General features: G+C 40.1%; 1 protein-coding gene across 1 annotated transcript in view; it reads right to left on the reverse strand.

The window, feature by feature from the left end:
* Positions 1-20802, reverse strand: part of LOC308680694 (uncharacterized protein) — a 34137-nt gene extending 13335 nt beyond the window's left edge. Inside the window, exons 1-9 of the mRNA XM_081348970.1 lie at positions 20777-20802; positions 20524-20614; positions 20216-20398; positions 19333-19515; positions 10093-10495; positions 9877-9987; positions 9018-9551; positions 8181-8636; positions 3926-4453 (exon numbers count right to left, since the gene is read on the reverse strand). Of these exons, the coding sequence (XP_081205096.1) occupies positions 3926-4453; positions 8181-8636; positions 9018-9551; positions 9877-9987; positions 10093-10495; positions 19333-19515; positions 20216-20398 (2398 nt within the window). The 5' untranslated portion in view covers positions 20524-20614; positions 20777-20802. The remainder of the gene's footprint in view (positions 1-3925; positions 4454-8180; positions 8637-9017; positions 9552-9876; positions 9988-10092; positions 10496-19332; positions 19516-20215; positions 20399-20523; positions 20615-20776) is intronic.
* Positions 20803-24691: the final 3889 nt, after the last annotated feature.

Consider the following 24691-nt stretch of genomic DNA (forward strand, 5'->3'; position numbering starts at 1 on the left):
ACCCAGCCGAAGCACTGCTGCGGCTGAGGCCATACAACCTAGTAACCTCTGAAATGTTTTGAGAGGTACGGTGCTGCCCGGCCGAAGGGACGCGGCCAGGCGTCGAATGCAGCGCGCGCGCTGTGTCGACAGGCGGGCCGTGTACTGATATACCGGACCGTCGAAGGCGAATCTCAAGAATGGCCTGTGACGGGGTATTATCAGGATCTGAAAAGCACGCGTCTTTTAGATCGAGAGATATAAACCAGTCCCTCGGGCGAATTTGCGCGAGAATTTGTCTGGTTGCGAGCATTTTGAACGGTCTTCTCATAAGAGCCTCGTTCAAACGTCTCAGATCCAAAATTGGTCTGAGAGCTCCGTCCTTCTTGGGAACGAGGAAATAACGGCTGTAAAAGCCCGACTCGCTCATGGAAGGGGAAACCGGTTCTATAGCCCTTTTGCACAGAAGTGTAGCTATTTCTGCTCGAAGTAGATGTGCTACTTCCCCATTCACTCTGGTCTCGATACGCGCTTGAAAGCGCGGAGGGCGGCGAGCGAACAGCAGAGTATAGCCCTGTTTTACTGTGCTTAGCACCCGTTCTGATGCGCCTGGAATAGTTTCCCACGCTTTTGCGTGTGCAGCCAGGGGCAGAATGGCCTCCGGGCTCCGATCGCCGCGGGCTCGAGAGCTCGAAACGGAGGGGCGGGCGCGGCGCGCGCGATCTTGGTGCTTAGATACGGCAGATCGCACGCAGCGATAGCTGGCCGTTTTACACACAGTGTCCCGGTGGCTTTAGACGGGGAACATAAAGTGTGAGGCGCGACGCGCGATGGCGGCGTCGGGGGCGAAAATGTTCGTTAGTATGTGTGAGCGCTCGAGGGCGGGCACAGGAGTTACATTCAGGGGCGGGCGCGGCGCGCGCGCTCTTGGTGGTTAGATACGGCGGATCGCACGTAGCGATAGCTGGCCGTTTTACACACAGTGTCCCGGTGGCTTTGGACGGGGAACATATAGTGTGAGGCGCGAAAATGTAGTTAGTATGTGTGAGCGCTCGAGGGCGGGCACAGGACTCACATTTAAAACATGACCGGTCGTGCGAGGCCGTGTGACAGAGCGGGCAGTGAGTAGGTGTGGGCACGGAGAAGTGGACACGTGACCTACTTTTAACACTAAAGCGGCTTTTGCCTGCTTCATGAGAGTGGGCTCTGTGAGAGACACGGGATGTATAGTGCTTGTGTACAGGGGTGAGCACAGAACGTGGGCACATTCACTGTACTAGAAACACATACGGCGTCAGCCGTGCAACCAGACATTATGCTCTTTTGAAATTTTTCTGGGTTGCCGTGAGAACGGCGGATGCGCGCAGGCGAGCGGGTAGATACCGGCTCGTTGACTGCGGGGTAAACAGCTGCAGTAGCCGTGGCAACGGGGACTGACAGAGCGTTAAGCTTCGACGGTGGTCCAGCCGCAGGGCTGCGGGATTTAACCGTCTTTTCTTCTCTCGTGTTTAGACGCTCAAAAATACTCGAGCACCCTGAGAAGGTGTGGTGCGAGAGGCGGGTTCGCTTTCTGTAAGTAAGAAAGACTGGCCGCGAGCTCGGAGAAGCAAGCAGCATAAATTTTATTTTCCCCGAGAGCTGGGATCGAACGCGGATCTCTCGCATGAAAGCGTATGATTCTGCCACTGAGCCACAGGGGAAACACATAAGCTTTCAGTTAGCGCGAGCATATAAAAAGCGACCTCATGTGTCGCGTCGGCGTTTGTTTGCAGGCGAGCGTGTGTTTAAAACAGGCTCGTTTACTGCAATAGTAATATTTCCAGTCGCCTGAACTTAAGAGGGGACTGAGAAATGTGTGAGGATTGGCGGTTGTCCAGCCGTAGCGAGACTAACACACTCTCTTCTCTTTTCGCCGGTGAGTGAGGCGCGCACGCTGAACGCTGCTCGTGACCGTCCGCTTTGTCATCCCTTGAACGGCGCAATCTGCGCGGCCCAACGAGGGAGAGAGCGGGCTTGTTTTCTGTATGTAAGAAAAACTGGCCGCGAGCTCGGAGAAGCGAACAGCATAAACTTTAACTGCCGCGAGAGCGGGGACCGAACCCCGGTCTCTAGCTTGACAGTCTAGGATTCCGCCACTGAGCCACAGGGGAGAATACATTAGTATCATGTCTTGTGACAGCGTTTGCTTGCAGGCGAGCGTGTATTTATAACAGGCTCGTATACTGCAATAGTAACAATTCCAGTCGCCTGAACTTAAGAGGGGACTGAGAAATGTGTGAGAATGGAGGTTATAGTCCAGGCCACGGCGGGACGAAAACACTCTGTTCCCCTTTCACCGGTGACGCGCGAGGACGGAGTAGCTTTCTTGTAACGTAAAGAGAGCTCAGACCGTCCGCTCCTGCCATCCCTTGTGAGCGGCGCAGTTTGCGCGGCTCGAACAGAGGGAGAGGAAACTCGCTCCGTGACCGTCCGCTCCTGCCATCCCTCGTGAGCGGCGTATTGCACGGCTCGAACAGAGGGAGAGGAAACTCGCTCCGAGACCGTCCGCTTCTGCCATCCCTCGTGAGCGGCTCAGTTTGCGCGGCTCGAACAGAGGGAGAGGAAACTCGCTCCGAGACCGTCCGCTTCTGCCATCCCTTGTGAGCGGCGTATTGCACGGCTCGAACAGAGGGAGAGTACGGGTATCTATAACATTCGCCTCATCTCCTGACGCGGCGGAGGCGCGGGCAGAGCCGGCGGTTGAGCGGCCGGGAGGGAGAGGGCGAGAGAGAGCTCGAGGGAGAGGTTCCGGCGAGCTCCTCAGTCACAACAGTCTCCGGTGGTCGCTGCGAGCGGCGCTTCTTATTGCGCGGCCCGGCAGGGACAGGCGGAGCGACAGCTTGGTCGAAAGCTTCAAGTCGAGCTCGCAGGGTCGACATTGAAAGCTCTTCGCACTTGGAGAGTGCGGTGGCGGCGTGCCCGCGGCCCAGGCGGAGAGCGCAGAGAGGTGGCGGTCTCCGTTGCTGAGCGGGGAGCGGCACGAGCCGCAAAAACGAGGCGTTTTTACAAAAACGCCTCGTGCTCTTTTAGAGTACACACAGAAACAGTAATAATGTAAAGGATATGTCGCCGGATAGCGTAGCAGGCACGGATGGCTGAAGGCGGCGAAGACGCCGGCTTCCTCAGGCGCTGTCCTAAGCTTGCTGGTCGCTGGTTTCAACGGCGGCGGCTCTCAAGATCCAGCGATGCGAAGAGCGTCGCTGAAGACAAGAAAATCAGAATTTTAGCCTATGAGCGCTGAATATATACACGCTGGCCACACCCATTCTGACGGTTAGAAGGGTGTGGAGGGCGCGAAGCGCCCTCATTGGTTGCCGCGTTCAGAGCGCTCACCGATAGGCTTAAGCAGTTGCCGCCGAGCAGCCAATGAGTACGCTTATACAGCCTGCCTAGGTCTGTCGGCTGCTGCACTGCGTTGACAATGTATACAAAATTAAGGATAATTTTTTGGCTTCAGATCTCGAAGAAAGAAGACTTTCCCGATGCGTAAGCTAACCTTACGCAATACGAGAGACCTCTCGTAAGAGAACCCCTGGTCTAGGCCAATAAGATTGCTGTAAAAAAAAACAATTAAATTGAGGGTGGACAAAGCAGTCTGCATGTGGCCATGGAAGTGATTGGAATTCAAAGATTTGGAGGGGTGCTCCAATACTTTTGGCAATATAGTGTTTTATGTATATAACTGTTAGTAGCCTGAAATGTATTAATATGACAGCAGAAATTGCATCTTTTTAAAAGCAAATTGTGTTGAAGCACCTATGAAACCTCATTTGTACTGAAAGAGTGATGTACACCCATCTTTATAACAAGAACTGACATGACAGTCAAACATCATGTTAAATTTGATTTGAAAAAAATGAAAAATAAAAGATTTATCAATGATAAAACATTAAAGGAAGAAACATACCTGAAGAGTGTGTTTGTTGATGTTGCTTTAAATCTTCTAACCACATAAAGATTTTCCCACAATCACTGCACTGATACGGCCTCTCGTTGGTGTGTGAACTCTTGTGTTGAGTTAGATGAGATGAGTAGTAGAAACTCTTCTCACAGTGAGGACACTTGTATGGCTTCTCTGCCGTGTGTTTTCTCATATGAATATTACGCTTTGATTCATCGCTGAAAATCTTTCCACACTCACTGCAGGGGAAGGACTTTCTCACACCTTTCAGAACAGCAGATGAAACAACTGCCTCACAGTGAAAGTCCTTTTGATTGTGCATTCTTGAATGACGTTTCCTCTCTTGTGCAGTAGAAAAGGTCATCCCACATCTAGAGGAATAGAGTTTTGTTTCTGTGTGTTTTTTCTCATGTCTTGCTAAAAATCCCTGAGAGCTGAATGTCTTCCCACAGGTGCTGCAGGAAAGACTCTGAGATGCCAGTCGCTCTTTCGCTGTAGAAGCTGTTTCTCCATTAGATGAACCACTGTTTGAATCTAAAATGAACAAGATGGTAATAAAATATCATTTGACTTACAAGTACACTATTTGCAAATAATAAAACAAGATTAACCCTCTGATGGTCCTTATTTATGTCTACACTCGAGTCCTTTGGGGTCTCTAGAGACCCCAGACAATAACATTTCATTTTGTAACAAGATAATATTTTTTTTTTTTACAAATGTAATTTTATTCTGTTTGTTAATGTTTTTACTCAACATTTGTGCAGTTTTTGGAGAATTTATGATATTTTTTAAATTTCTATAAATAAATAAATAAATAAATATTTAAATAGCCTTTTTACAAGAAAACAGCATTTTATGTAAAATTCACTTTATAAAAGACCCAGATTTATAACTTTCATTCATGGGGATAACATGGATAATTTTAAATGGTTTAATGTAAAATTTTTGCCCATTTTTTGGAAAATGCAGTTTTAAAATAAAAAATAATCATTTTAACCACTAGATGGCTATAGAGCTCCAGTATATGCTATTTGCTATTAGACTACCTGAAAGATATCTTTTCACAAGTTGGATTCAGTTGGATTCATATCTAAATATTATAAAATCACAATTATAACAAAAATAAAATATTTTTGTCAAAGTTTAGCATTTTTTGTACCAAAAAACCCCCCAGTTTTTCAATAATGTTACATTATGATTAGAATCAAACCTGAACAAAATGTTACAAAGAGAAATGTTGGAGTCTTAAGATTTTATCATTTATTTCAATCGTTTATTTTTAATCTAATTCTAGATTCTAGACACACACAATTGTGTGTGTGTGTGTGTGTGTGTGTGTGTGTGTGTGTGTGTCTGAGAGATAAAGAGAGAGAGAGAGAGAGTGTGTGAGTACACATTGTCGATGTGCCAGTGTCACCACACCACTTTATATTTGTAGTGGTTCCGCATTTTGGATGATTTTATTTGACACATTATAGCCTTACAAATGTTCCTGTGTGTGTGTGTGTGTGTGTGTGTGTGTGTGTGTGTGTGTGTGTGTGTGTGTGTGTGTGTGTTTACATTTTCAATGTGTCAGTATCACCAATTTATTTTTGTGGTGGTACTGCATATTGGATGATTTTATTTGACAAATTATAGCCTTACAAATGTTCCTGTGTGTGTATGCGTGTGTGTGTGTGTGTGTGTGTGTGTGTGTGTGTGTGTGTGTGTGTGTGTGTTTACATTTTCAATGTGTCAGTATCACCAATTTATTTTTGTGGTGGTACTGCATTTTGGATGATTTTATTTGACAAATTATAGCCTTACAAATGTTCCTGTGTGTGTGTGTGTGTGTGTGTGTGTGTGTGTGTGTGTGTGTGTGTGTGTGTGTGTGCATTTTTCAATGTGTCAGTTTCACCAATTTAGTTTTGCGGTGGTACTGCATTTTGGATGATTTTATTTGACAAATTATAGCCTTACAAATGTTCCTGTGTGTGTGTGTGTGTGTGTGTGTGTGTGTGTGTGTGTGTGTGTGCGCATTTTTCAATGTGTTAGTGTCACCAATTTATTTTTGTGGTGGTACTGCATTTTGGATGATTTTATTTGACACATTATAGCCTTACAAATGTTCGTGTGTGTGTGTGTGTGTGTGTGTGTGTGTGTGTGTGTGTGTGTGTGTGTGTGTGTGTGTCTGTGCACATTTTTCAATATGTCAGTGTCACCAATTTATTTTTGTGGTGGTACTGCATTTTGGATGATTTTATTTGACAAATTATAGCATTACAAATGTGTGTGTGTGTGTGTGTGTGTGTGTGTGTGTGTGTGTGTGTGTGTGTGTGTACATTTTTCAATGTGTCAGTGTCACAAATTTATTTTTGTGGTGGTACTAAATTTTGGATGATTTTATTTTACAAATGATAAGAGAACAGTTTTTATAGTCTCAAAAATGTATTCCTCTATATGTGTGTGTGTGTGTGTGTGTGTGTGTGTGTGTGTGCGCTTGTTGTGAGCAAAATAATTCAGCATTGTGGATGCTTTTTGAATTGGTGGAAGTGTGCCACTTTATTTCTGTCATTTCTGTCGATGTGTTCTGCGTTGTTTCTGATTTTGATGATGAATTTTGTCTATTTTGATTGCGGGGTCTCCAGAGACCCCGAAGACCACGAGTGTCACAAATTTTGTCACGCTAACATAAAAACAGATATCATTCCGCTTTATTTTTTTTTTTGTAGATCTAGAAAGTGTTAAGAGCCGTAGAAGGTTTCATACCATTTGGAGAAAGGGAACATTTTTTTTAATTTGAGCAAAAGTCATTTGGGGTCCCAAAAGACCCCGCGGACCATCAGAGGGTTAATCAACTTCCTGTATCATATAATGGACATCATGAAACATCACTTTTGCAAATGTGTATATACACTACATTGCCAAAAGTTTTAGGGCATCTGCCTTTGCATGCACATGAACCACTGCATCTGACACTTTGCATTGCACTTGGTGATGTAAAGCTTGGATGCAGAAGCTTGGCCGTGGAAATCCATTCCATGAAGCTCTCTACGCACTGTTCTTGAGATAATCTGAATGCCACAAGAAGTTTGGAGGTCTGTAGCTATTGACTCTGCAGAAAGATGGCGACTTCTGCGCACAGCACGCCTCAGCATGCGCTGACCCCGCTCTATGATTTTACGTGGCCTATCACTTCGTGGCTGAGTTTCTGTTGTTCCCAATTGCTTCCATTTTTCTTATAATACCACTAACAGTTGACCGTGGAATATTTAATAGTGAGGAAATTTCACAAATGGATTTATTGCACAGGTGGCAACCTATCACTAGCCTGAAGTCGTCATACTCAAATTCTAGTCAGAATATGAGCCTGATACTGCTCCATTGGGCTGTGATTAAGGGGCGTGTTTCAACCGAACCAGGAAGGAAAACGCCTCTGCACTCAATTGGACACACCTACAACCAATCAGAGCAACGGAGTAAGTGATGTATGTTCTTCATTCATCTTTCTGATCGACAAATGCCTTGATCGCAGTTCTCTGTTCTCCTTTTAAAATTAATGTGCTGTCGATATCTTCTATAACAGATGCGATGGCGGAATTAGACATCTCAATTCTCCAGCAGCAGTCATCTTTGTTGTAAACAAATTCAACACATGCGCTCTTTGGTGAGGTGGATGATTATGTTACTGTTGATCATCTGTCCATCATCGCATAAAGCCCGCCCTGACAATTTGATTGGTCCGAACAGCTCTGGTTCGAGCATAGTTGCTCCACAATGGATCAAGTCCAGACTGAACTTCCCGACCTCAAATATTGTGGGCGGGGCTAAGTTCGGCTGGCATCCAGGCTAACCTATCACGGTACCATGCTTGAATTCACTGAGCTCCTGAGAGTGCCTCATTCTTTCACAAATGTTTGTAGAAGCAGTCTGCATGCCTAGGTGCTTGATTTTATACAACTGTGGCCATGGAAGTGATTGGAATTCAATGATTTGGAGGGGTGTTCCAATACTTTTGGCAATGTAGTGTTTGTTATGTAATATGCATATATCTGTTAGCAGCCTGAAATGTCTTAATATGACAGCAGAAATTGCATCTTTTTAAAAGCAAATGGAGTTGAAGCACCTCTGAAACCTCATTTGTACTGAAAGAGTGATGTACAACCATCTTTATAACAAGAACTGACATGACAGTCAAACATCATGTTAAATTTGATTTGAAAAAAAAATGAAAAATAAAAGATTTATTAATGATAAAACATTAAAGGAAGAAACATACCTGAAGGAACAAAATCAGAGTGTGTTTGTTGATGTTGCTTCAAAGCTTCCAACTGCATAAAGGTTTTCCCACATTCGCTGCACTGATACGGCCTCTCGTTGGTGTCTGAACACTTGTGTTGAGCTAGATGAGATGATTGGTAGAAACTCCTTCCACACTCACTGCAGGGGAAGGACTTTCTCACACCTTTCAGAACATCAGAAGAAGAATCTGTCTCACAGTGAAAGTCCTTTTGATTGTGCATTTTTGAATGGTGTTTCCTCTCTTGTGCAGTAGAAAAGGTCATCCCACATTTAGAGGAATAGAGTTTTGGTTCTGTGTGTTGTTTCTTATGTATTGCTAACAATCCCTGTGAGCTGAATGTCTTCCCACAGGTGCTGCAGAAAAGACTCTGAGATGCCAGTCGCTCTTTCGCTGTAGAGGCTGTTTCTCCATTAGATGAACCACTGTTTGAATCTAAAATGAACAAGATGGTAAAAAAAATCGAATTTGACTTACAAGTACACTATATGCAAATAATAAAAACAAGGTGAATCAACTTTCTGCATCATAAAATGGACATCATGGACCACATCAATGTTGCAAATGTGAATGTATGTTATGTATCTATAACTGTTAGCAGCCTGAAATGTATTAATATGACAGCAGAAATTATATATTTTTTAAATCAAATTGTGTTGTATAACGTCTGAAACCTCATTTGTACTGAAAGAGTGATGTACAACCATCTTTATAACAAGAACTGACATGAGTCAAACATCATGATAAATTTGATTTGAAAAAAAATGAAAAATAAAAATATTTATCAATGGTAAAACATTAAAGGAAGAAACATACCTGAAGAGTGTGTTTGTTGATGTTGCTTTAAAGCTTCTAACCGCATAAAGGTTTTCCCACATTCGCTGCACTGATGCGGCCTCTCGTTGGTGTGTGAACACTTGTGTTGAGCTAGATGAGATGATTGGTAGAAACTCCTCTGACAGTGAGGACACTTGAATGGCTTCTCTGCCGTGTGTATTCTCATATGAATATCACAATTTGATTTGGTGCTGAAATTCTTTCCACACTCACTGCAGGGGAAAGACTTTCTCACACCTTTCAGAACATCAGAAGAAGAAGACTCTGCCTCACAGTGAAAGTCCTTTTTTTGGTGCATTTTTGAATGATGTTTCCTCTTGTGTGCAGTAGAAAAGGTCATCCCACATCTAGAGGAATAGAGTTTTGGTTCTGTGTGTTGTTTCTCATGTCTTGCTAACAATCCCTGTGAGCTGAATGTCTTCCCACAGGTGCTGCAGGAAAGACTCTGAGATGCCAGTTGCTCTTTCGCTGTAGAGGCTGTTTCTCCATCAGAAGATGAACCACTGTTTGAATCTAAAATGAACAAGATGGCAATAAAATATCATTTGACTTACAAGTACAATATGCAACTAATAAAACCAAGAAGGTGAATCAACTTTCTGCATCATAAAATGGACCACATCACTGTTGCAAATATGAATATATGTAATGTATCTATAACTGTTAGCAGCCTGAAATGTATTAATATGACAGCAGAAATGACATCTTTTTAAAATCAAATTGTGTTGTAGCACGTCTGAAACCTTTGTACTGAAAGAGTGATGTACAAGCATCTTTATACCAAGAAATGACATGACAGTCAAACATCCTGAAATGATAAAACAATAAAGAATCATACCTGAAGGAAGAAAATCATCATCACTATCATCATCATCATCATAATCATCATCATCATCACTCCTATCATCATCATTCTGATCCCCTTCATCTGTTACTTCTTCTTTTATGTCTATTGGGTTCATGTAGGAAAAAATAAAAACAACATTAAAAGGAAAAAACTAACCTAACGGTATACAATCACCATCATTAATAGTGTTATTATTTTCATCATCACCTTCAAGGAAATCATTTCCTTCTGCTTGAGCTGTTATTTCTTGTTTAATGTTTATTGCGATCATGCAGTCCACCAGTCTCACTGAACACATCTTCAATGGCGTCTTCAGGATCTGCTGTTCTCCACCGTTACACACTGAACCCAGTGATTCTTTGGAGCAGTGGAGAGAGAGCGCGGGTCCATCCTGCAGCCCCTTATCACTTTCACATACACTCTCTTGAGTGTCTGTGGGATTTGGCTCAGTGTAACAGAGTAAAGTGAGGCTAAGCTCTGAGTCCTGTGTGTCAGTGAATCTCTGTTCAGAGCGTGGCTGCGGTGTGGGTTGATCTCTGCAGTTCCAGACTGAATCCTGAGTTTCTGTGGAGGTCCCATCAGTCAGACACACTGAATATGGACAGGAAACCTTTCCCACACCATGAAAGATAGAAAAAAATAAATAAATTAACCCCTGTGACAAGCTTGACATAATTAAATATGTTAAGCCAAATTTCTGTCTGCACCACTGCAACTCGGAGGCACAGAGAGGCATTTGTTTGTGCTTATCAGAAGTGAGAAAATTTTCAGCTTAACAATAAGCACAAATGAAGATGTGAAGTTTTTAGATTCAGAAAAAAAAAACACCTATGAGGACACTTGTATGGCTTTTCTCCCGTGTGTATTCTCATAAAAACGAAAAAGTGAGGAAAAAAATAGATATACTGTATATTTTACACACACATACATGTATACAGTACTGATCAAAAGTTACTATTTTAAATCTTTTTGTAAGAAATCTTTTTTCGGGATTCTTTAATAAATAAAAAGTTAAAAAAGAGCAGCATTTATTTAAAATAGAAATATTTTGTAACAATATACACTACTGTTTAAAAAATTTGGGGTTAGTAAATTTTGTTTCTTTCTTTATTTGAAAGAAATAGGCTACTTTAACCCTCTGGGGTCTTAGGTGTTTTTGGGCTCCTTGAAATGTTTTGACATGCCCTTACATTTGTGCTTTTTTAAGTTGCTTATAAACATATTAATGGCAAAGGTAATAACACTGTTTAGCACAAAAAGGACTACCACAATATGTGAGGAACATCACAGGCCACAAAACACATACTAAATATGTGTCCACAAGACTTTTGACTAATGGATGTTGTTGCCAAGAGTTTTTGCTTCAAAATGATCTGAAAATCATCCTGCCTAATCATTCACATAAAACAATACATTGATTTAAACTTTGTAAGACACGTTTTGTTTAGAAAGGCAATATGCGTGGGGGTGTAAATGATAATGAATAATACTCTGATTCACACCTGAGAAGACAATGACCTGCATAATGAGCCGCATAATGAGCCTTTCAGTCAGGTATGTCACTGAGAGTACCACAAGTAAAGATTGTGAGGACTTATTTTGTATGCATGCAAACTGTATAATACCCAAGGTAAACATTTCTAGTAACTATGCAGTTAATTCTGTATTTTCAGAAAGTTTTGGAATATATCCTTTCCCCAAATGTGTCACTAATAAAAAACAATCATAAATGATTTAATGAGAAGGCTAATGTTGCTTACATCTACCTTGAACATATATTTTTGCTATTTTGTTAAAAAGTATTCACATGTAAATCAACAACAATTACAATTTTAACAATATTTCAAGGGTAATCTTTCTTTGTAAAAAAGTATACATTTTATCATACGTATTTCAAAGTTAAGGATTCATTAGTTTGAATATTGGAACAAACACTATAATAACATCTTAGTTGATAATTCAATATACCTACTTTATTTTTGACAAAACATCAAATACTAAATATTTCAACACATGAGCAGAAATTGGCGAACAAAAGCTTATTTGATGTGATAGTAGTCTTTTTTACAGTAAAAACTTTATAATCTATCCAAAACTAAATCAACTAAATATTGTCTAAACATTCATATTTCGTCTGTAACATAATTTTTGATATATTAGCATATAAATGTTAATTTGCAGTTTAATACGTTGCTTATACAAAGACATTTTATTTCAACGTATTTCAGTCGATTTTTACTCATCTTAGTAGCCTATAGAAATACAGATGCAAGCTGTTCTAATAGTAAACAACAGCGCACATCTGTTCAGTTCATTCATTCACACATAGACACGCAATTCATATTTAAACAGTATTTTTGCGATTTACAGACCGTCGCAAAACGACCTAAAGTACATGAGTCTGAATAAACTTGATGTGTTTTATCAAGCTGATGTGGACGTTGACACGTTTGCATGGATTGCCTCAGATCATTTGCGTTTAATAGTGCTAATGTGATCACATTAGCAGATAATGAGCCATAATGAGCTGAAATGAGAACGACTGACATCTCTCTTTTCATACAGATTACATAAACTGAGAATATTTGTTTTTTATATAAATTACTTCATTTAAAAGAAGATAATTCAAGCTTTATAAAGACATATATCTTGTGCCTGTGTGACAGTATTCGCTGAGTTACAGCAAGAAGCACAACACTTTGTTTTTACTGTAAGTATACACAAAAAATAGACACTTAACAGGATCGAATGATGAATCGTATAACACTTATATGTAAGATCAAAATCAACAGAGTATTCTGAGTCTCTTTTGCACTGATAAGAAAAAAGCGAGCTGATCACGCCGGCGTGATCGCCGACCCCAGGGGGTTAATTCAGCAAGGATGTGTTAAATTGCTAAAAAAAAAAGTGATATTAAAGATTATATTATATTGTGAGAAAATATTTCTATTTTGAATAAATGCTGTTCTTTTAAACTTTTTATTCATCAATGAATTCTGGGAAAAGTATCACAGATTCCAAAAAAATCTGTTTTCAACATTGATAACTGAGTATCAAATCAGCATATTAGAATGATTTCTAAAGGACATAAGAGACTTCTTTCAAAAACATTAATGTTTCCAAATGTACCTGGTTACTAATGTAACCTCGGTTCCCTGAGATAAGGCAGACGAGTACTGCGTCTTAGTTAAAAAAGCTAGGGGAAAACTCTTTTCTCCGAAATACTGAAGCCTTTATAAAATAACGCAGTGCTACAGCACAGCCATACAGTGCTGAGGCTTACTCACACGCTATTGGCTGGTCAGTGGGAACTGCACATACCAATGGCAGAGCGGAATAACTGCGCGAACCAATCGGTGCAAAGCCTGCCGAACTGAGAGCAGGGGGATCCACCTATAAAAGATGCTCGAATTGCCATGGATTCAGGTTTTTATTGACTGAAGCGACGATCGCTAGTCGTTCGCACCATAGCATGGCCGTCTACGTAGTACTCGTTCCCTTATCTCAGGGAACCGAGGTTACGTTAGTAGGTCACCGGGGAGGTTAGGAGGAGCACAGATTTGTGGAAATTCAGTTCCACCTCTGACCGGGCCAGAATGAGCCATTCGTCGACAGTGGCGTGGCGTGGGGAAAATTTCCGAGGAAGCCAATTAAGACACAACCTCTAAGCTGTGTGTTTTAAGGGGTGGGGGCAGAAAATCATACGTTACCAGCATTTATATGTTGCTATTTGGATGAACTATTAGAGCGCCCAGCATCATCTTACCGGGACTTACGCTTGTTACAATCCAACACTTTGAGCACGTAGATACCTAAAATATGTTGCGCATACAGCTCAACTAACGCGATTGTTATAAAGGTGTTTGAACAACAAAACACATCCTCTTGCACATATTTGACAATCGGAATATCAGATATATCCTGCTATAGCTAATAAATTTGTGAAATTTTGAATAAAAAAAGGAAATAAAAGCTGATCATTCAGCGCTATTGTGCCTGCGGTGTGACAAGCAATGAAAGACGCGTCTCCATGGGAACCATAAAGTGATACTACGATCAATAACGGTCGCCTTGAAAAACTTACGTGTGAAAAGGTTGTTTGTAAGGCTTACATTTAAATGTGTCTTTGTTTTGTTTTGAGTGTATGGTCAATAAATAAAGGAATTAAAAAGATGGGCACAAAACCACAAATCTTCCGCTATTTCATTCATTCATTCATTGACGATGATAACGTGATGTGATTGGCCTGATGCCAACAAGTTCATGGCTTCCCTTGACACTGTCCTGACCAATCACAGGGGAGCAGTGTCGTGACAATAGCGTCACCTGATTGGTTAATCATTCTTTTTTTTTTCTATCAAGGGATGCCAACTCAGCCTGGCCTCCTCACAGACACAGGGTGCAGTACCATGTTTTCAACGCTCATTCACCATGTCACTTTTATAGGGGCGCTGTTTTACACATCATAAAACACTCAGTAATGAATGAAGAGAGACGATGAGGAGATGACAGAAGGATTACGTAAACTGTGAAAACAAAAGTGTTTATTAAATGACGATTATATTCTGAAAAAGTGAGGAAGCATGGCTTCCCTTGGCCTCCGCAAGAAAACGCCACTGTTCGTCGAGGTAGTTCAAAATGGGCATTCCCATTTGTCTTAAAGGGGAGAGTGCTGCATCCATGCACTTTGTAAAAGTGTGGGGGGCCAGAGAAAGTCCGAATGGCAGGACTGTATACTGGTAAGCTGTCCCGTTAAAAGCGAATCTCAAGAAAGGTCTGTGACAGGGCGCTATTTGGATGTGAAAGTAAGCACCTTTCAGCAAATTGGAGTAGTAGCCTTGCTCTATTGTGTTTATAAGCCATTGTGACACACCAGGGATGGCTTTCCAAGCCTCAGCCCAGTTGGCCAGGGGTTTTATAGTGTCGAGAGGTGGTGTGGTGCGTTTGAGCAGGGTGCCGACGCTTGTGTGGTGCGGAAGAGAAAGAATGCTCTTTTGTTGAGTATTTTAGTTTTTTATTGGGTTCGCTATAACAGCAGTCGAGTGCACTTTGGAAGGCAGTCGATCCTCCCATCTTCCTGTTCTGCAGGTCAGGAAGACTTCTTTTGCTCAGGGTGACTGCTGACTGCGGTGCTGCTGCTACGTGGCTGCAGGTGCTGGCTTTTTCTGCTGGTGAGTCGGCACGCTTTCCTGGCGACTCAAGGCAGCAGAGCTGGAGCGTTTGGGCAGAAAGTGTCTCATAGCCTGGGACGCTGTTTGTGGCGTGGTGAAACGCTCCGCAAAGCCGTCCACCGCGGGGCCGAATAGACCGGCAGATGAGACGGGAGAGTCAAGGAAGGCGTTTTTTTTGTCATCCTTATATCAGTTAGGTTGAGCCACAGGTGTCGCTCTAACACCACAAGGCTGGCCATGGATCTGCCTATGGCCTGGGTTGGTGGCTTTCGTAGCGAGGTCGCAGAAAGGTTCCGGGTGAGGCCTCTTCGGGCAAGGCCCAGTCCAAGCCGAGCTTGCTGACGGTCTTATTGAGGACGTCCACATTTCCCGCCTTCGAGTCGCTGCGGTGCTGAGACGGAGAGGGGATGGGGTCCTCGAAGGAGCCCGACCAATCCTCAGCGTCAGATGCCTCCAATGACATCCAATGAGTCATTGCACGGGTCCTCATCATATCTGCATGGGAAAATATCACCGGGCTCACCGACCTCCTGATACTCAGCCCTCTGACTCCGCCGTTTTTTTCCGCCGAAGTTTGGCAGGAAAAGGGAATGGGAGAGCGCGAGGGGCGGGGTCGTGCTGTGAAAAGAGAGCTATCAATGAGCGGAGAGAGGCGAGCGGCATACTCCCGCAGTGAGAGCAGCTGGACTCGCTGAGAGCAATGTCAGCGTGGGGCTTTCCCAGGCAGACAACACACTTGCTGTGGCCATTGTCATGATGCAGAGAGGCTCTGCATGTGTGGCACAGCATTACAACGCCGTTTGCTCAATTCGGCGGGCTTCGCACTGATTGGCTTGCGCAGTTACGCCGCTTTGCCATTGGTTCGTGCAGTTCCCACTGACCAGCCAATATCATGCGAGTAAGTCTCAGCACTGTATGCAGTAGCACTGCGTTATTTTATAAAGGCTTCAGTATTTCGGAGAAAGGAGTTTTCCCCTAGCATCTTAAGCTAAGTCTAAGACTCGACTGAACGTGTGAAAAGGAACTACTTGTGTGTATATGTGCATTATATAGGGCTGGGTATCGTTAAAAAAAATTTCGATACCAATACCGATACCTTGATTTCGATACCGGTTCCTGAACGATACTTTTTTCGATACCAATATTATGAAATCCATTTTAACAAGATTACATAACACATTACCTCAGAAAAACTTTGGTTTTATTTTTTCAGTTTGACTCATGCTCCCTAGCCAGTGCACAAAGGCACAAAATATTCCTTATACATGTAGCCTAAGGAACAACATATTTTCTTATAAAGAGCTCATGCTCACCAAAGTTGAATTTGTTTGATCAAAAATACAGTAAAACTTGTAATATTGTGAAATAGTATTACAATTTAAAATCTTATTTGAATATATTTCAAAATGTAATTTATTCCTCTGATGTCAAAGCTGAATTTTCAAAATCATTACTTCAGTGTCACATGATCCTTCAGACATATGAAAACAGTTTTTGGAAACTATGGTACATTTTTTCATGATTCTTTGATGAATAAAAATTTCAAAAGAAAAGCATTTATTTGAAACAGCAATCTTTTGTAACATTACACATGTTTTAAGGTCATTTTTGATCACTTTAATTTACTGAAAAAAAATTCTGACCAACCAACACATTTTTGAACGGCAGTGTACGTTCAGTAGGTCATTATTGCAATATAAACACTGTCAGAGTGATCAACAAGGTATCTCTTCATTTACCAGTCAAAGACGGAGCAACTTTCTGCTCTTATGTTTACTCCGTGCACTGTCAAGGGCTTCATCATATCTGTCGCGGTACCGGTCTTTGCAGCAATTATTTTACCGCACATACTGCATCGCGCGCTGTTGGCATCGAGCCTGGAGAAATGTAGCCACACTTTTGATCGACTTTTCCACATCTTTAGGGTATTGTGAGTGTGTGTACTGTGCTCGCGTCTCATTGAGTATGTGCGCAAGTTTGTGTGTGTGTGCTCGCGTCTCATATGAGAACGTGCGTGGACAGTTTGTGTGCGCGCACGCGTCTCATATGAGTTATGTGCGAAGAGAGTTCCGCGCGTCTCGTGTGTGTAGAGTTTGCGTGTAGCCTATGTGCGTGAGCGACTTTAGGCGTGTCGTTGTGCATTTCATATGTATTTGTTTGAGCACTGACACTGACGAGTTAAGGGTTGGGCGATATATCTCATGACATTGTTAGGCGCATCTCGTCAGTAAAGCCGGTTCCTTGATTAGTAGTAAATCGCCATCACCTGCTTTCAAATGGCGCGGCATTCACTACAAAGAGCCGTAGTTAACTGACAAGCTGAGCCATATCGCACTAATTATCGCAGGCGATACGTCCGCGATATAATTTTTTTTTTTTACTACTAATCAAGGAAACGGCTTTACTGACGAGATGCGCCTAACAATTTCATGAGATATATCGCCCAACCCTAATATATATATATATATATATATATATATATATATATATATATATATATATATATATATATATATATATACACAGTGAGGAAAATAAGTATTTGAACACCCTGCTATTTTGCAAGTTCTCCCACTTAGAAATCATGGAGGGGTCTGAAATTGTCATCGTAGGTGCATGTCCACTGTGAGAGACATAATCTAAAAAAAAAAAAAATCCAGAAATCACAATGTATGATTTTTTAACTATTTATTTGTATGATACAGCTGCAAATAAGTATTTGAACACCTGGGAAAATCAATGTTAATATTTGGTACAGTAGCCTTTGTTTGCAATTACAGAGGTCAAACGTTTCCTGTAGTTTTTCACCAGGTTTGCACACACTGCAGGAGGGATTTTGGCCCACTCCTCCACACAGATCTTCTCTAGATCAGTCAGGTTTCAGGGCTGTCGCTGAGAAACATGGAGTTTGAGCTCCCTCCAAAGATTCTCTATTGGGTTTAGGTCTGGAGACTGGCTAGGCCACGCCAGAACCTTGATATGCTTCTTACAGAGCCACTCCTTGGTTATCCTGGCTGTGTGCTTCGGGTCATTGTCATGTTGGAAGACCCAGCCTCGACCCATCTTCAATGCTCTAAATGAGGGAAGGAGGTTGTTCCCCAAAATCTCGCAATACATGGCCCCGGTCATCCTCTCCTTAATACAGTGCAGTCGCCCTGTCCCATGTGCAGAAAAACACCCCCAAAGCATGATGCTACCACCCCCATGCTTCGCAGTAGGGATGGTGTTCTTGGGATGGTACTCATCATTCTTCTTCCTCCAAACACATTTAGTGGAATTATGACCAAAAAGTTCTATTTTGGTTTCATCTGACCACATGACTTTCTCCCATGACTCCTCTGGATCATCCAAATGGTCATTGGCAAACTTAAGACGGGCCTTGACATGTGCTGGTTTAAGCAGGGGAACGTTCCGTGCCATGCATGATTTCAAACCATGACGTCTTAGTGTATTACCAACAGTAACCTTGGAAACGGTGGTCCCAGCTCTTTTCAGGTCATTGACCAGCTCCTCCCGTGTAGTTCTGGGCTGATTTCTCACCTTTCTTAGGATCATTGAGACCCCACGAGGTGAGATCTTGCATGGAGCCCCAGTCCGAGGGAGATTGACAGTCATGCAGTTAGCTTCTTCCATTTTCTAATGATTGCTCCAACTGTGGACCTTTTTTCACCAAGCTGCTTGGCAATTTCCCCGTAGCCCTTTCCAGCCTTGTGGAGGTGTACAATTTTGTTTCTAGTGTTTTTGGTCTTGGCCATGTTAGTAGTTGGATTCTTACTGATTGTATGGGGTGGACAGGTGTCTTTATGCAGCTAACGACCTCAAACAGGTGCATCTAATTTAGGATAATAAATGGAGTGGAGGTGGACATTTTAAAGGCAGACTAACAGGTCTTTGAGGGTCAGAATTCTAGCTGATAGACAGGTGTTCAAATACTTATTTGCAGCTGTATCATACAAATAAATAGTTAAAAAATCATATATTGTGATTTTTGGATTTTTTTTTTTTTTAGATTATGTCTCTCACAGTGGACATGCACCTACGATGACAATTTCAGACCCCTCCATGATTGAGTGGGAGAACTTGCAAAATAGCAGGGTGTTCAAATACTTATTTTCCTCACTGTATATATATATAATGAAATTGACTTTGTGTTTTATAAAACTTGTTTTGCATATGGATTGCAATTCAATATAATAAGTCAATAATGATTAATCTAATGAAACGATTTTAGATTCAGACAGTCAATAAGGTAAATGAATGTTGAATGTGTCCATACCTCTCCACTGAGTTTGTCTCCCCTCTCCCTCAGCTTTGCCTCCAGTAATGCCACCTCTTTCTTTAGCTGAGAGATTTCTGTGATGAAATCATCAATATCCAGCATGGACAGATCAGTTCCTACAGATTTACAGCAGGACTGAGAGTCACAGATTAGATCCACATCAGCTCTCATCATCAACATCTACACACAAAAACATCAAGCAAACGTTTATGACGTAACGTACCGTTACTCACACTCAACAATACATATGAAATGAGAGCAAACAGTTTCTGAGGAAAAATAAACATAAATGCAGTCGTGTTGTGTTTAGTTACATTTTATGGCTCCTCTGAGCAGAAATATTCTTGGATGTTGTGATACACGTTGCCCTTTGTTGTCAGATTTCTGCTCGTTTGTCCTCATACTGTGATTAACCGTGTGAAAACAGCGCGAAAAACGTATGTTACAGTATAGGTTCATGGGCGAATAAAACACCAAAGAGAGTAAACATTAAACAGCAAGTAAAATACGTGTTAAACCATGCAATATATTTAAAAATAATTCTGTGTTGTTCAAAGGGGTTCAAACCTTTCTTCTTTCTTTATCGAGTTTACTGTCGGGCTGGGTAGTAGCACGGCATTATTTTATAAAGGCTTCAGTATTTCGGAGAAATGAGTTTTCCCCTAGCGTCTTAAGCTAAGTCTAAGACTCGACTGAGCGTTCGAAAAGGAACTACTTGTGTGTATATGTGCATATATAATGAAATTGACTTTGCGCTTTATTAAACTTGTTTTGCATATGGATTGCAATTCAATCTAATAAGTCAATAATGATTAATCTAATGAAACAATTTTACATCCAGACAGTCAATAAGGTAAATGAATGTTGAATGTGTCCATACCTCTCCACTGAGTTTGTCTCCCCTCTCCCTCAGCTTTGCCTCCAGTAATGCCACCTCTTTCTTTAGCTGAGAGATTTCTGTGATGAAATCATCAATATCCAGCATGGACAGATCAGTTCCTACAGATTTACAGCAGGACTGAGAGTCACAGATCAGATCCACATCAGCTCTCATCATCAACATCTGCACACAAAAACATCAAAACGTTTGACGTAACGTACCGTTACTCACACTCAACAATATGAAATGAGAGCAAACAGTTTCTGAGGAAAAATAAACATAAATGCGGTTGTGTTGTGTTTAGTTACATTTTGTGGCTCCTCTGAGCAGAAATATTCTTGGATGTTGTGATACCTTTGTTGTCAGATTTGTGCTCGTTTGTCCTGAAACTGTGATTAACTGTGTGAAAACATGGGGAAACTGTATGTTACAGTATAGGGTAATGGGCGATTAAAACACCAAAGAGAGTAAACATTAAACAGCAAGTAAAATACGCGTTAAACCATGCAATATATTTAAAAACAATTCTGTGTTGTTCAAAAAAAAAAAAGGCGTTCAAACCTTTCTTCTTTCTTTATCGGGTTCACGATCGGGCTAGGGGCTACAGAGCGGCATATCGCCACCTGCAGCACTGGAGTGAGAAGACACTAGAGACATCATAGTTCAGACGACGATACTTTACAACAAAAACACATTCAAGCTGCTGAAGAGGACTGAACAATGCCTCTGTGATTATTTGGTATCTTTCTTTAATCATAGGAAATGTCCGCTATCAATGCGGTAGTAACAAGTTTGTCCTGCAGATACAGTATGGACCATTAAGGTATTAACACTGATAGTATCTCATTATACTATATACAGTACATTATAATTCATCTCATTAAACGACAAATGTAGCCCCATGTACGCCTACTATTTAAATCGATTGCTGGACGTTGTAATGTTATTGTAGGCTATATCTGATTTAGCCAGTGTTCGAATTGTGTCAAAGCTCTGTCCCCCCCCCCCCACCCCAAATATACATATTTTCATTTATTTCATATAATACTATAATTTCATTTACTTCACTTTTAGTGTTTCAGAACATGTTTTTGCAGCTGAGCATTAACTCAAAGACTTTTCTCCACCCAAAATCTATGTAATTTTTTTCCTGGCTCAAAATGAGGCGTAGGTGCTAAAATCCCGATCATGTATTGTAATAAGATAATTAAATGTGTATTTTTCGTAGACCATATAGCCTACTGTGTTTCCCACAGTATTTTTGTGGGTTGAGCTCGGTACCTCTAGGGGGGTCCGGGGGCATGCCACCCCGGAAGAAAATTTTATACATTTTAAAGATAAATTCATTAATCTGGTGCACTTTTAGTCCCTGAATCTGCTGTTAAAAATAAATAATCCACCCGCCAACCTCCCGAACCTATGATTCTCTGATTTAGATATCTGCATCTGATCATCACATTTCAATTATTCAAATTCTCAGTGTTAAGCATGATAATATGATAAAATAACACACTGAAGTAGGCTGATTTAAAATTATGATTTATTTCAAATAAAAGTTATTCTTTTGTCAAAATTACATTTCCAGCCTAAACAGAGGCTTTACTCCCTTCAAACTTTAATTGTCAATGTTTCATTACATCACTGTTGGAAAACACTCTTATCAGAATAATTTTTTTTTTAGCTTTATAAAGGGCATTTCTTTCCCCAATTTTTACTCTCTATAACCTACAGTACTCTTTCCCCACTCTCAGGGACTGAGGTTAGCCTACGTTATAACCGAGTAGGCCTACGTTATTTCTTATTTCATTTTTTTTTTTTATATTGAAAATTATTTTAATCAGGGCATTTGTCCGGTTGGGCAAGTACAATTATCTTTCACTTGTCCCTTAAAAAACACACGCACGTGTCCCGGACAAGCGTTAATGTCGAAATTACCAAAATAATGTCTGTAAATTACCAAACAATCATAAAAGAAAGAAATATTATCTTACCGTCATCGTGAGGTGAAAATGAGGACCCACTCTGCCAGACTCTCGTGAAAGTGCTTATCTATAGCACGAAATTTATTTCTCGTAGCCTACCATTTATTCGCCAAAAATAGTTTTTGCGTGCATGTGATATACGCACCATATTATGGGGCGCCGTTTGTAAAGCGGCTCACGCTGAAAATAACAGCAATATTTTGTCACATTTAACTTCAAACAATGTTTAAAAAACTGGTATGAATTTTTGACGGTCACTTTTTACCACATTTACAACAATTTGTCAACTTAGAGATATTTTAAATAGTTAAATCTAAATATTAAATGTTACACCTAAATGTTAAATGTTAAATCTAAATGCTAAATCTAAATCTAAATGTTAAATCTAAATCTAAATGTTAAATATAAATCTAAATCTAAATGTTAAATCTAAATATTAAATCTAAATCTAAATGTTAAATCTAAATGTTAAATGTTAAATCTAAATCTAAATGTTAAATCTAAATCTAAATATTAAATCTAAATCTAAATGTTAAATCTAAATGTGAAATCTAAATCTAAATGTTAAATCTAAATGTTAAATCTAAATGTTAAATCTAAATCTAAATCTAAATGTTAAATCTAAATATAAATGTTAAATCTAAATGTTAAATCTAAATATAAATATAAATGTTGAATCTAAATGTAAATGTTAAATCTAAATCTAAATGTTAAATCTAAATGTTTGGGTTGAAACTAAATATTTAACTAATATGCAAATTCAAAATGCCGGTAACAGGAAGTGCCAAAATAAAAGCTCGAGGTGGTCAGTCTGTGTTTATAGCATGGTTTATAGTGTCAAATAACGAATAAAAACCATCTCATCCGAGGAAATGGACTCTTGGACATAGATTATCGTGATAATAACTACCTAAAATAATAAACACGTTTGGAGAAACTGTATTTGAAGAGTAGGCTAGTGTAACTTTTATGAAAAGTGCGGGACTTATAACCTGTAGCCATAATAGCCAGCCACTAGGGGGCTCACTTTGACTGAATGTCATGTCATCACTCTCATTACGAAACTCTACAGTTTCTCCAAACGTGTTTATTATTTTAGGAAGTTATTATCGTTATATTATAGTTATTATTATGAGATGGTTTTTATTCATTATTTGACACTATAAACCATGCTATAAACACACACTGACCACCTCGAGCTTTTATTTTGCCACTTCCGGCATTTTGAATTTGCATATTAGTTAAATATTTAGTTTCACCCAAAACATTTAGATTCAACATTTAGATTTAGATTCAACATTTAGATTTAGATTTAGATTTAGATTTAACATTTAGATTTAGATTTAACATTTAGATTTAACATTTAGATTTAGATTTAATATTTAGATTTAACATTTAGATTTAGATTTAACATTTAACATTTAGATTTAACATTTAGATTTAATATTTAGATTTAACATTTAGATTTAGATTTAACATTTAGATTTAACATTTAGATTTAGATTTAATATTTAGATTTAACATTTAGATTTAGATTTAACATTTAGATTTAGATTTAACATTTAGATTTAGATTTAACATTTAGATTTAGATTTAACATTTAGATTTAGATTTAACATTTAGATTTAATATTTAACATTTAGGTGTAACATTTAATATTTAGATTTAACTATTTAAAATATCTCTAAGTTGACAAATATTGTTGTAAATGTGGTAAAAAGTGACTGTCAAAAATTCATACCAGTTTTTTTAACATTGTTTGAAGTTAAATGTGACAAAATGTTGCTGTTATTTTCAGCGTGAGCCGCTTTACAAACGGCGCCCCATACTTTATGGCGTGTAATACACACGTACTCCACACCCCTAATCCTACCCAAGGGGTTTGCAGTGCGTATCAAAAAAAATATATAATATATATTTTTTTTTGGGGGGGGGGGGGGGGGGGGGGGGCGTATAAATGGCACGATCAATAAAATGTATCTGTTTATCAATTTGAAAAATCTAATTTGAATTACTTTATAATGGGAGCGGCAGCGCAATACTTTGATTAAAAAAAAAAAAAAAAAAAAAAAAACTAATTATGTTTCTATTATTTTAGTTTTAATGAAAAACAAGGGGACCCCCGAGGTCATTTTTTTGGGCCTTATGGGGGGTCCATTGATGCTTATGGACCCCCCCAGCCCCCCATCAAAGGACCATATTAGTCATAGCAACGACCAAAATACACTGCATAGGCCTACATTTAATCAGCATTTATTCAGTGTGTTACCTGTACTATTGTGTGTGTGCACCGCATGGATCAATGTGTCACACACACGTGTGCCTCAAGAATCAATCAACTAGAAAACATTTATATAATTTATTAATTAGCAGTTAGTTAATGACATTTCCCAGATAATAAATAATTAATATATAATTTTTTCCATATATATATATTAAAATTTAACAGTTATTGAGAAGTGACAGATTGGCATTAATTTTAATTAATTTGATC

This window comes from Scardinius erythrophthalmus (assembly GCF_964197995.2).
Source record: "Scardinius erythrophthalmus genome assembly, chromosome: 20".
Classification (NCBI taxonomy): Eukaryota; Metazoa; Chordata; class Actinopteri; order Cypriniformes; family Leuciscidae; genus Scardinius; species Scardinius erythrophthalmus.